This window comes from Carcharodon carcharias, chromosome 1 (assembly GCF_017639515.1).
Source record: "Carcharodon carcharias isolate sCarCar2 chromosome 1, sCarCar2.pri, whole genome shotgun sequence".
In the NCBI taxonomy this organism is placed as follows: Eukaryota; Metazoa; Chordata; class Chondrichthyes; order Lamniformes; family Lamnidae; genus Carcharodon; species Carcharodon carcharias.
This window is the reverse complement of record NC_054467.1, coordinates 259747968-259761584: the sequence shown is the minus strand read 5'-3', so window position 1 is coordinate 259761584 and position 13617 is coordinate 259747968. Positions and strand designations below refer to the sequence as shown.

The window sequence follows — 13617 nt, the reverse complement described above, 5'->3', positions numbered from 1 at the left end:
TTCTTCTGCTTGTGGAAGATTCCAGTAATTCCACAATAGCAGCTAGCTGGCTTTTTCTCTTTATATCTCTATAACCTGCTTTCTCTCTGAAATCCCTTCCCAAGAGGCAAAGGAGGCAAAGGGGAAAATCACTGATAGACATTGAAAGGCAAGTGCTCAGTCAGTGGACTAAATGCTGAAAGTGCTAGAAGGCCTCCTCATGTCATCAACAAGAATTGAGAAGAATCTGGAAGACATCAATCAAAATCAATCCACCGAATCCTATACTCTGGAACTGGTGCTATTGAACTGTTTTATCCCACCCTTAAAATCCATCATTTGTGTGTCTTGTGTGAGTGCATGTATAGGGATTTAAGGAGGGGGTTGGAGTTTAAGTTATCGCGTTAGAAGTCAGCAGTTCATATATCTTTCTTTTGTCACTGGTTAATGACAGTTTGTTCAATAAACAGTTATTTACTTATTAAGTTTACAAACCTGGTGTTGTATTCGGTTAACCTAAATTAAACAGTTAGGTAGAATTGGGGAAATCTGGTGGTTTGATTAAGCTTATTCACATTTGTCACGGCTCAGGGAAAACAGTGGGGCTCGATATTACAGTGCACTAAGCCCAGTGCATAGCGACAAAACAGTGGAATCAGTCTGTACAACACAATATTGAGGGGAAACGGATTAGCATTTTACTACCAAGTCCAAATCTAATTAAAGCTAAGCCACAAGGCCATTGCCCACAACTTGATGCCTGGTCCTTAATGGAGAAATCATTCTCAACCCCTCAGCTAACACAGTCTAAGCAGTTCAAATCCAACTTAAGCCTCTTGGAGTTATTATTTAGTTCCAGCTTCTCGGGGTGAGCTGAAGGAGCAAGGGTAGGGCTGCAGAACTCAATACTCTTCTTCTCCAGATTCAGCATCACACACTCTCTACTGAAAAATTGGCATTTCTCACACCAGACATCCTAAGCCTCTCTGAAAGATTACCAATTAATGGTAAGGGGCCATTTTGTATTTTGGGCCTGTGTCCACGAGAATCTACTGCAATTATGACTGTCTAAAGCCACTCCACAGAGGACTCCAATAGTTAACAGAGAAAGGAGACTTTCACTCCATTAGTCTAACCTCGATGCGAATCCAGCTTCTCAGGCTGAAAAGAAAGAGTCAAACTCCTGAGACAAATCAGTATCCTGCAACTTGTAATTTGTTGACAGAGATACAGCATATAAGAGTGGTATGAACAGAGATCATCAAGCCACCTCAACAGAGGTGGGCAGAATCAAGTCAGCTGACGCTGACATCAACAGATGGCTCCCCATTCGTCTGTAACTGTTAATCCTGCACATTTCACACCACACACACGTGATGCACAGAAATAATATTGCAAGTTGTGCAAGGTATGGTGATTAACAAGGTAGTTAGCAAACTGCTGTGAAAAATGTGATATTGTATGATTAAACTGGAAATACTGAGGGAGTGAGCAATTAGAGACACTAGTTTTTGATGGGACCACCCTGTATTATCCTGTGTTTGCGAAGGGATTAGAGAATTGTTATTGCCTGACAATAGTTACAACAAAGCAAACAATGGAACAAGCTCATTCTACTAAGCATTCAGTCACTTTCATTAAACAGATATGAAATATAACATAGCATTCCTCCATATATGTCAGGACAGGAAAGACCAATACTGGACGGATCACTCAAATCGACATGTGATCATATGGGAACAGTTAGTCTGTGACGCAACTCACTCTCTACTGGAGGAAATGAGCTCTAGATATTCCACATCCACCGATTTCAATCCCATCCTCTGAATGAAGAGCCTTCTCCTTGCTGGGGTGTGGTGTTGTAGATACTGGCAGCACTTCAATATTGCAATCAGTTACTAATTCTACACTGTGACTCTGCACAGTGACTTTAAGAAGGGTTCAGCGTATCCATCACATGCACCACATGCAAGACACTAAATAGTACACGAGCGGCAACCCTGGCCTGGACTGCCCACCCCTCTGCACAAGCTCACAATAGAATTAAGACTCAAGCCAGTGCAGTGACATTCACTCGATCTTTTCATTGAGAACTGTCGGCGCGACATTAGTCGTCTCAATTTCTCTGCTCCTCTCACCCATTCTAACCTGTCTCTCTCTGAACTTACTGCACTCCATTCTCTCAGGTCCAACCCTGACATTGTCATCAAACCTGCTGACAAGGGTGGTGCTGTTGTTGTCTGGCGCACTGACCTCTACCTCGCGGAAGCTGAGCGTCAACTCGCAGACACTTCCTCCTACCTCTCCCTGGACCACGACCCCACCACTGAACATCAAGCCATTGTTTCCAGGACTGTCACTGACCTCATCTCCTCTGGGGATCTCCCTCCCACAGCTACCAACCTGATAGTCACCCAACCTCGGACGGCCCGCTTCTATCTCCTACCCAAAATCCACAAACAGAACTGCCCCGGTAGACCGATCATCTCAGCTTACTCCTGCCCCACAGAACTCATTTCTCGTTATCTTGACTCCCTTCTCTCTCCCCTTGTCCAGTCCCTTCCCACCTACATCCGTGATTCCTCTGACACCTTACGTCACATGAACAATTTCCAGTTCCCTGGCCCCAACCGCTTCCTCTTCACCATGGACGTCCAATCCCTCTACACCTCCATCCCCCACCAGGATGGTCTGAGGGCCCTTAGCTTCTTCCTCGAACAAAGGCCCGAACAATCCCCATCCACCACTACTCTCCTCCGTCTGGCTGAACTTGTTCTCATGCTGAACAATTTCTCCTTCAACTCCTCTCACTTCCTCCAAATAAAAGGTGTGGCTATGGGTACCCGCATGGGCCCCAGCTATGCCTGTCTCTTTATGGGGTATGTGGAACATTCCTTGTTGCAGTCCTACTCCGGCCCCCTTCCACAACTCTTTCTCCGGAATATCGACGATTACTTCGGTGCCGCGTCATGCTCTCATCGGGACTTGGAAAAATTTATTAATTTTGCTTCCAATCTCCACCCCTCCATCATTTCCACGTGGTCCATCTCTGACACTTCCCTTCCCTTCCTTGACCTCTCTGTCTCAATCTCTGGTGATAGACTGTCCACCAATATCCATTACAAACCCACCGACTCCCACAGCTATCTCGACTACAGCTCCTCACACCCCGCTTCCTGTAAGGACTCCATCCCATTCTCTCAGTTCCTTCGCCTCCGTCGCATCTGTTCCGATGATGCTACATTCAAAAACAGTTCCTCTGACATGTCCTCCTTCTTCCTTAACCGAGGTTTTCCACCCACGGTCGTTGACAGGGCCCTCAACCGTGTCCGGCCCATCTCCCGCGCATCCGCCCTCACACCTTCTCCTCCCTCCCAGAAACATGATAGGGTCCCCCTTGTCCTCACTAATCACCCCACCAGCCTCCGCATTCAAAGGATCATCCTCCGCCATTTCCACCAACTCCAGCATGATGCCACCACCAAACACATCTTCCCTTCACCCCCCCGTGGCGGCATTCCACAGGATTGTTCCCTCTGGGACACCCTGGTCCACTCCTCCATCACCCCCTACTCCTCAACCCCCTCATTTGGCACAACCCCATGCCCACGTAAAAGATGCAACACCTGCCCCTTCACTTCCTCTCTCCTCACCGTCCAAGGACCCAAACACTCCTTTCAAGTGAAGCAGCATTTCACTTGCATTTCCCCCAACTTAGTCTACTGCATTCGTTGCTCCCAATGTGGTCTCCTCTACATTGGAGAGACCAAATGTAAACTGGGCGACGGCTTTGCAGAACACCTGCGGTCTGTCCGCAAGAATGACCCAAACCTCCCTGTCGCTTGCCATTTTAACACTCCACCCTGCTCTCTTGCCCACATGTCTGTCTTTGGCTTGCTGCATTGTTCCAGTGAAGCCCAACGCAAACTGGAGGAACAACACCTCATCTTCCGACTAGGGACTTTACAGCCTTCCGGACTGAATATTGAATTCAACAACTTTAGGTCGTGAGCTCCCTACCCCATCCCCACCCCCTTTCTGTTTCCCCCTTCCCTTTTTTTCCAATAAATTATAAAGATTTTCCTTTTCCCACTTATTTCCATTATAAAAAAAACCCCACTAGAGCTATACCTTGAGTGCCCTACCATCCATTCTTAATTAGCACATTCGTTTAGATAATATCACCAACTTTAACTTTAACACCTATGTGTTCTATTGTACTATTGTCGTTGACATCTTTTGATGATCTGCTGCTATCACTGCTTGTTTGTCCCTACAACCACACCCCCCCCCTCCACCTCTCTATCTCTCCGCCCCCCACACACACACCTTAAACCAGCTTATATTTCAACTCTTTCTTGGACTCGAACTCAAGTTCTGTCGAAGGGTCATGAGGACTCGAAACGTCAACTCTTTTCTTCTCCGCCGATGCTGCCAGACCTGCTGAGTTTTTCCAGGTAATTCTGTTTTTGCAGTGACATTCACCGTTCTGTCCTCAAGAATACTGACCTCAACACTGTTCACCCGAACCTCTGCATTATCCTTCTCAGCTTTGAGCTCCAACTCCACATTCAGCAGTGCGATTTTAGGTTTTTCATACTTCTTGGGCTGCATTTCAAACCCAGCATAAGAGAACGTTTTCTTGAAGGCAACACCAGCAATCAGCTGAGATTCCTGTGATCAATACCAAGCATGTGTAAGAAAACAGACACGCAAAATTCATTGAAACTGGCATTTTTAAAAGTTAAACTTTAGGTTCCATTTATGTGGTGCTTTTCGTAAAAGATTGAGGTGAGATACAGTTGGCGTATGGACCTCCAGAACTTGTACAGCAGCTGATAGTTTCTAAATTGCAAGGCAACTTGAAATTATAAATGCACCCACTAAGACTTCCCGACAACCCCATTCTAATTTCCCAATGTCAACTACCTAAAGGTACCAGTGGAGAAGTTTATTAGTACTTGACAGAAAGGTCATACACAAAATATAGAATACAGAATTCACAAGTCCATGCTAACTGTACATGGCACTGTGCATGCCTGGCCCAACAAGGACGGACAGAGCCTTGATCTCTGACACGATTCCCCAGACTCCCTTGAAATACACACCATAGAGATGTGCAGAACTACACAATGACAATAGTTGGTGATGAATGACTTGTCATGCCCTTGCAAGTAATTGGGCCAGGCAGAAAAGGGTTTGGTCTTTATTGTAGCAAAGACCAGCTTATAGCAAATGGAGGGGAGAGAGAAGGATCAGGGTCACTGGCAGTGTGTGGATTGGGGCAGGGGAAGAGAGAAGGGTCAGGGTCTCTGGCAGTGCGTGGATTACGGGAGGGGAGAGAGAAGACAGGGTCTCTGGTAGTGTGGGCATTGATGAAGAGAGAAGAGATAGGGTCTCTGGCAGTCTGTGGGTTAATGAAGAGAGAAGGGCCTCGGTCTCTGGCAGTGCGTGGGTTAATGAAGAGAGAAGGGTCAGGGTCTCTGGCAGTGCGTGGATTGCAGGAGGGGAGAGAGAAGGGACAGGGTCTTTGGCAATGTGTGGATTGATGAAGAGAGAAGGGACAGGGTCTCTGCCATTGTGTGGATTGATGAAGAGAGAAGAGACAAGATCTCTGGCACAATGTGGGTTGGGGGTAGGGGTGAAGCGAGAAGGTTTGGGGAAAAGACAGAGGAGTGGCACTAGGTAAACTGCTCCTTTAAATGCCAGTACAAACACAACGGGTCAAGCGGTCTCTTTCTTTGCTGTAACCATTCTATGATTCTATAGGTATTTGACAAAGTACCAAATAATAGACTTGTGGCTCATGCGATTAGAGGTACAGTGACAACAATTAAGACAGAAAAGCAGAGAGCAGTGCTGAATGGTGTTTTGTCAGACTGGAAGGAGGTATACCTTGGTATTGCCCAAGATTTGTATCAAGACCCCTGTTCTTTTTGAATTACCTGGACATGGGTATACAGGGTATGGTTGTAGATGACACGAAGCTTGGACATACAGTATAAGTAAGTTGCAGACTTCAGGAGAACATAGATTGGTGAAATGGGCATGGTGATTGAAACATAATGCTGAGATGTGTTGCGTGATAGTGATGAGATACTAGAAGTGAATTTTAAATATGGTGCAGCAACAAAGAAACCTGGGATTTCACGTACACAAATCTTTGATGGTGGCATGTCAAGTTGATAATCAAGCATATGGGTTCAGTAGCTTTATAGAGGTTCAGCGTACATCAGCAAGGAAGTTATGCTAAATCTTTCGAAATCAGAAGAACAGATTTTTGAAAAAGATTCACTAAGCTCTTAGAGGCGGCTATGAAAAATTCTTTTCGTATTTTCTTCCAGCAAGAGAAAGAATTTCATGTAAATAACCAGATAGGATTAATGTTGTCAAACACTAACCTCCAGACCTCCTCCTTGAACTTTCTTTATCCCAATCATTTTCAGTGGGAGAAGGACATCCAGCATCATGACTGCATCCACCACCATCTTGGAGAAGAAACCTTTCTGAAGAGCAATCAGTTTGGAGCTGAGGGCAGTAGCAGCGCATTTCTCTAAAAGCTCTCTCTGATGTCTGCAAGGGTGGGACGAGATAAAACAAACCATGTACATTGAAAGGAGCAGCATTAAAACTAGACATGTTTATTCTACAACTGCATCCAGCCTGTTAAAGCAACAACAAACAAGTCCACTTGATTGACAGCATTTCCACACTCTTTACCATAGTGTACATGGCTACCGACTGTGCTGCCTACTGGATGCAATGCAGCAATGCTCCAAGGCTGCTTGAACAGCACCTCCCAAATCCAGGACTTCCATCACCAAGAAGGACAGGGGCAGAGGGTGCATGGAAACATAATCCTCTCCAAGTCAAACACCATCCCGACTTGAAACATACATAGGCACTTAAGATAGGGATTCCATGATTTCGACTAACAGCAACATGCAGCACTTGAAGGCAGTAGCATCTGCTGAACCTGTATCTGGAAAATGCAAGTGCTGAAAAAGGGGGTGACTGAGGAGTGGACCATGGTGTCGCGGTGGGAACATTCCCTTCGGAATGCTGAAAAGGGGAAGAATGTGTTCAGTGGAGGAATCACGCCGGAGATGGCAAAAATGGGAAAGGATAATCCCTTGAATGTGGAGGCTGGGGTGGAAGGTGAGGACAAGGGAACCCTAACATGTTCTGGAAAGGGATGAAAGCAGAAATGTGCGAAATGAAATGGATGAGGTTGAGGGTCCTGTTAACCACAGAGACAGGGAATCCTCCACTGAGGTAAAAAAAAAGAAAGAAATATCAGAACACTGGCATAGAAGATGGCTTCGTCTGAGCATATGCAAGGGAGACAGAGGAATTGGGAGAATGGAAGAGATCCCTACAGGAAACAGGGTGATGCAATGTTGAATCCAGGTAGCTGTGTGAGTCAGTGAGCTTACAGTATATTTTATACTTACTCTTTGTCATCTCTCTTCACAGTTACAGCAATGGCTTTGATTTTTTCCAAGGCCTATACCAGAAAAGAAAAATCAGCATCAGCTACAAAGTAAGAGCTCTTGAGGAGGGCTTCTCAGTCTATACACTCCGTTATACACCAGGTTATATCCAAAGATACCAGCAGAGCCAATCAAACTTTTGTTTATCAAGTGCTGATAACATAGGGGCAAGTGGAGGAAATATTTGTAACCTTGAATCAAACCACAAAAACTGAACCTCATCCAACATTAACAGCATCAGTAACTTGTGGAAAGCACAATAAGGGTGCTATATAAATAGTAAAGCATTCCAAGCTACTTCACAGGACTGTAATCAGATCGAAATTGAGCACGAGACACTGGAAAGGGTGTGCAAGGCTCGACAAAAAGATTTTAAGTTTTAAGGAAGGTCTGAAAGGAGGCGAGATGGAGAGACAGAGATATAGGGAGGGAATTCCAGAGCTTAGGGCCTAAGCAGCTAAAGAGACGGCCACCAATTAAGGGGCAAAGGAAGTCATGGGGAGGAAAATGCACAAGGGACAAGGGTTGAAGAAACATCAAGGGATAAAAATTTTGAACTTCATGTTACTAGGCCAGGAGCCAACAATAATGTATGACTGGGACTCAGTGCGCATTAGAACAGCAGAGTTTTGGATGTGCTGAAATTTACAGGTGGTGGAATATGGGAGGCTGGCCGGGAGAACATTGGACTAACAAAGGCATGGTTAAGATTTCAGCAGATGGGTTGAGACAGTGGCAGAGATGGGGCATGTTACAAAGGCAGAAGTAGGCAATCTTGGTGATGGGAATAGGATGCTTGAGTCCCAGTTTTGTGTCAAATAGGATGCCAAGGTTGAAAACATTCTGGCTCAACCTGAAACAGAGGCCATGGAGTGGGGTAGAATCAGTGGTGACAGATCAAAGTTTGTAATAGAGGCTCTAGATAATGGTTTCAGATCCCACCCCCCACTCCACAATGTGTACTGGAATAACTTGCATGTTTTTCTATTTATTCAGAGGATGTGGACATTGCTGGTAGTATTTATTGCCTATCCCTAACTGTTCTAGTGAAGGTGATAGCAACTAGGCCATTTCACATGGTAGTTAAGAGTAAACCACACTGGTGGGCACCTGAAATCACACACAGGACAGACCCTTTAAAGGCTGGCAGGTTTCCATCCCTCAAGGACACTAGTGAACGAGGTGGGTTTATTACAACAATCCAATAGCTTCATGATCACCATTACTGAGAGTAGCTTTTTATTCCAGGTTTATTTAATTAAGTGAATTCAATTTACAAACTGCCATGGTGGGACTTGAACTCATCTCCTGGATTAGTAATCCAGGCCTCTGGGTTACTAGTTCAGTAACATAACTCATCCATACAAGAACCAGATATCGAAGAAACAGTCCAACAACACAAAGGAACTGGAGGTGTTGAAAAACGTGGTGGATGCCACAGGCGCGTGTGTGCAATTTGACATATTTTTGGAATGAAAGCAGGCGAGGATAGCCCACTGAACTTGACAGTGGAGAAAAGGTGCTGGAGGAGAGTGGGTCAACTGTGTCAAAGGCTGCAGGGAGCACGTGTGGAGCAATCGGTTACCAGAGTCTCAGTCACACTGGACATCATCTGTGGCTTAGTTTAGGTCATACTTCAAGTCTTGAAGAGTGCAAAACACACAGATGCCAAATTATCCAACTCGTAAGTTTATGATATAAAGATGACCCAATGGAATTATTCAGAACATACCACCAAATACTTGCTAAGACTGGTTCAAACTGTATATCTGGGGTGAATACTCCTGCTCACTGGCTAATTCATATGTCACAAAATATCAACCCACATATTGAGGCAGATTAAAAAGAGACAAAGGGATCATAAGTCAACAAGATGAGTGCCTGTCTGGGGATTGATTTTCAGGAAACCATAAAAATGCAAGCAAAATAGCTTTCAGACTGTGACAGAAAGGGGATCGGACCAGTTTCTAAATTCTTCTTCAGAGGTATTGAAGATCCAGGGACATCCATTAAATCACAACCCAGCCCATTATAAAATAAAAGAAGAGCCATTATTACCAGCTGCGTGGCCTTACGGAAGGATCGGATGATAATCTGGGGATGAAGTCCCTCTTCCACATAGGATTTGATCTGTCTCAGGAATTCAGCAGCAAGTAAAGTAACGGAAGTGGTTCCATCACCCACCTGGAAAGACAGACAAGAAAAGTCAACATATTACCATTATACGCATCCTAAACGTCATCCTTACAACTATGAGCCCATTTAAAAGGAGTGCCTGATCCACGATCACACTGCTGTCCCAGAGTGTAAAATAACAGTGTGTGACCCACTGTCCCAGAGTGTGAAAGGCCAGCGTGTGACCCACTGTCCCAGAGTGTGAAAGGACAGCGTGTGACCCACTGTCCCAGAGTGTGACCCACTGTCCCAGTGTGGGACCCACTGGCCCAGTGTGGGACCCACTGGCCCAGTGTGTGAAAGGACAGTGTGTGACCCACTGTCCCAGAGTGTGAAAGGACAGTGTGTGACCCACTGTCCCAGAGTGTGAAAGGACAGTGTGTGACCCACTGTCCCAGAGTGTGAAAGGCCAGCATGTGACCCACTGTCCCAGAGTGTGAAAGGACAGTGCGTGACCCACTGTCCCAGAGTGTGAAAGGACAGCGTGTGACCCACTGTCCCAGAGTGTGACCCACTGTCCCAGAGTGTGAAAGGACAGCGTGTGGCCCACTGTCCCAGAGTGTGAAAGGACAGCGTGTGACCCACTGTCCCAGAGTGTGACCCACTGTCCCAGAGTGTGACCCACTGTCCCAGTGTGTGACCCACTGTCCCAGAGTGTGAAAGGACAGTGTGTGACCCACTGTCCCAGAGTGTGAAAGGAGTGTGTGACCCACTGTCCCAGAGTGTGAAAGGACAGTGTGTGACTCACTGTCCCAGAGTGTGAAAGGACAGTGTGTGACCCACTGTCCCAGAGTGTGAAAGGACAGTGTGTGACCCACTGTCCCAGAGTGTGAAAGGACAGTGTGTGACCCACTGTCCCAGTGTGTGACCCACTGTCCCAGTGTGTGACCCACTGTCCCAGTGTGTGAAAGGACAGCGTGTGACCCACTGTCCCAGAGTGTGAAAGGCCAGCATGTGACCCACTGTCCCAGAGTGTGAAAGGACAGTGTATGACCCACTGTCCCAGAGTGTGAAAGGGCAGTGTGTGACCCACTGTCCCTGAGTGTGAAAGGACAGTGTGTGACCCACTATCCCAGAGTGTGAAAGGGCAGTGATCCACATTCCCTCGGTGTGAGTAGACGTTGTCTAATCTCTCGTAGCACTTGAATCTTGATTTGGAAGAGAGGAAATGAAAATGTTCCCTTTCATTTTACCTCAGCATCTTGTGATTTTGCGATGTCCACAAGGGTTTTTGCAGCTGGATGAACAACATCGAGAAGCTTCAAGATGGTGGCTCCATCATTTGAAACAGTAGCTTTCCCTAAAAAAAAAACACACCACACATTTAATGCACCAGAGACTCTTCCAGCTGTCTAGTATACGCCATCCAGAGCAAAAGGTGCATGTGCAATCCTTGGTCTGTGTTTGATTAGCTGTACAGTAGTACAGGCACAATTGTTATCAGCACCCTGCACTGTACAGAAGATGGGCTGAATCAGTTTGCACTCCTGATTGAATTTGATGGCTCCTGCTGCAAAATCTCTAGGCGGAATTCACTTGGGAATGGCACCTTGTCCAGCAGTGATAACTCTCATGGCCAAATAGCTCGCAACACAATTTCCACGAGAAAGGCTAAAGTAGAAAGCAGCCGATCAATGACAAGATTAACGACATCTCCACATGAGGATTTAAAGCTTCAAAATTAAAATTGCCACAGTCTTAGTGCAGATAGTTATTTCAAACCACAGTTACTGTTCCACACATTGCATGGCACAATATAGTGTGCTGCAGTCAATTCAGCCGCTTGAAACATACCCACATATATCACCATGAAATATAAATAATAAAGCAAGCTACTCAACAGTAGCAATCAGGAACAGCTACTCAACTGCCTAGAATATTTACCATTCTGATGTTACACACATTTAGGAACAAAGGAACAGGAAGAGGTCGTTAACCCCCTCGACTCTGTTCCACCATTCCATGAAATTAGAGCTGATCTTCTAACTCTATTAAGTCATGGGGAAGATAGAAAAATATGGCCAAGGTGCCTATTACCCCTACCTCTGTCATCCACGATGAGCTTGTCCATCCCACGTGGCCCCAGTGTGGTACGAACGGCCTCAGAGATAACCTGGCAGGCATTAATGTTACTGACAAGCTGTGGAGTTCCTTGGGAAGTGTCAGTCCCCTCCTTGAGGAGGATAACCGGTGTGGACTGGGAAAGAAAAGCACATTTAGATTAAATCTATTAATAATTGGATGACATGGACTTAATGAGTCAGCTTTTGAAGGCTAAAGTACAGAGTACTAAATACCACCAAGCTTGAGAAGACTAGAAGATATTAGCGTAAACTAAGAAACTGGTATTACAATCATAGAATCTGCAGGCAAAGGAAATGGTCATTGCACCTCTGCTGGCTTTCAGAAAGTGCTGCCCACTTTCTCCCATTCTTCAGTCCACTCCATATAACCTTTGCTTCAAATGGATTCTTCTTTCAGAGTGCCCTAGCCTATCCAATTTCTCCTCATAGCTGCAATTTTCCAGCCCTGGCAGCATTCTTGTAAAATTCCTCTGCATTCTCTCCAGAGAAACTATGTCCTTCCTGTGATATGGTAACCAGAACTGTACACAAAATTCCAGCTGTGGCCTAACCAGCGTGTTACACAGTTCCGTCATTTCATCCCTGTTTTTGTATTCAATACCTCACCCAACAAAGGAAAGCATTCCATATGCATTTTTTTTTAAACCACCTTATCCACCTGGCCTGCCACCTTCAGGGGCCTGTGGACATACACTCCAAGGTCTCTCACTTCCTCAACCTCTCTCAATACTGAACCCTGGGAAACACCACTGTATTGCTATCCAGTCTGAAAAGTAACCGTTTACCGTTACTCTTTATTTTCAGTCCCTTAGCAAATTTTGTATCCTACCTTATCTCCAATTTCATCCCTAAACCTCAACCTTTTAACATCTTCCATGAATCCCACATCTGATCAAGCGTTTGGCTCCCCTTCCTAAGGTTTTTATCTTGATGTCTATTGTGTTTTTCTCGTGCCTGTCATGTGATTTGGAACATTTTACTATCTTATGGTCAGTTTAAATATTGTACGTATTCTACTCTTAATTCATTCTCTTCTTGGTTGCCGTGCTATACTTGACCCCAATGGGAAGAGAGAAAAAGTTGGAATGAGTGGTTTGGCGGATCTCAAACATTGCAACAGTCCTGAAGTTACCCACTTCAGGCCACAGCATGCCATTCAGTCCATCTTAGTTCACCCATTCAGGTTCAAGGTACTTTAAGGAATACAGAATGTGCTTTCAAAGTTTGCAGATGATACAAAAATTAAAACAATGAGGAGAATAATAGCAGATTTCAGGAAGGCATTGATAAGACTTGTAAAACAGGTAGACACACAATGTATTTTGGCAGCATTGAGGTGAGGCAATGTAAACTAAATGTTATAATTTTAAACGAGGTGTAGGAACGAAGAACAACAGGTTTATGTGCAGAAATCTTTGAAGATAGCAGGACAAGTTGAGAAGCTGTTCAAAAAGCTTGTGGGACCCTGGGCTTTATAAAGAGGAAAAGAGTGCAAAAACAAGGAAGTTGTACTGAACATTAAAACACTGGCTAGGCCTCAGCTGGAGAACTCTGTTCAATTCTAGGTACCACACTAGGAAGGATTACAAGACCTTGGAGAAGGTGCAGAAGAGATTTACTAGAATGATACTAGAGATAAGGAACTACTTTCAGAGAGACTGGAGAAGCTGAAGTTCATCTCCTTGGAGTAGAGAAGGTTAAGGGGAGATTTGATAGTGGCGTTCAAATTCATGAATATTTTTGATAAAGTAAATGAGGAAAGTTGTTTCCAGTAACACTCAAGAAGCTCAACAGCAACTAGGATAAAGCAGTCCACCACTTTAAACATTCACTCCCTCCAGCCTAGCACACCACGACGGCAGCGTGTACCTACAAGATGCACTGAA

The 13617-nt window shown here is 45.2% G+C and overlaps 1 protein-coding gene across 1 annotated transcript in view; it reads right to left on the bottom strand.

Annotated features, from left to right (window-relative positions):
* cct7 (chaperonin containing TCP1, subunit 7 (eta)) overlaps positions 1–13617 on the bottom strand; it is a 38144-nt gene that overhangs the window by 17238 nt on the left and 7289 nt on the right. The window contains exons 2-7 of the mRNA XM_041200873.1: positions 11691–11844; positions 10841–10947; positions 9531–9656; positions 7434–7486; positions 6381–6552; positions 4489–4653 (exon numbers count right to left, since the gene is read on the bottom strand). Of these exons, the coding sequence (XP_041056807.1) occupies positions 4489–4653; positions 6381–6552; positions 7434–7486; positions 9531–9656; positions 10841–10947; positions 11691–11844 (777 nt within the window). The remainder of the gene's footprint in view (positions 1–4488; positions 4654–6380; positions 6553–7433; positions 7487–9530; positions 9657–10840; positions 10948–11690; positions 11845–13617) is intronic.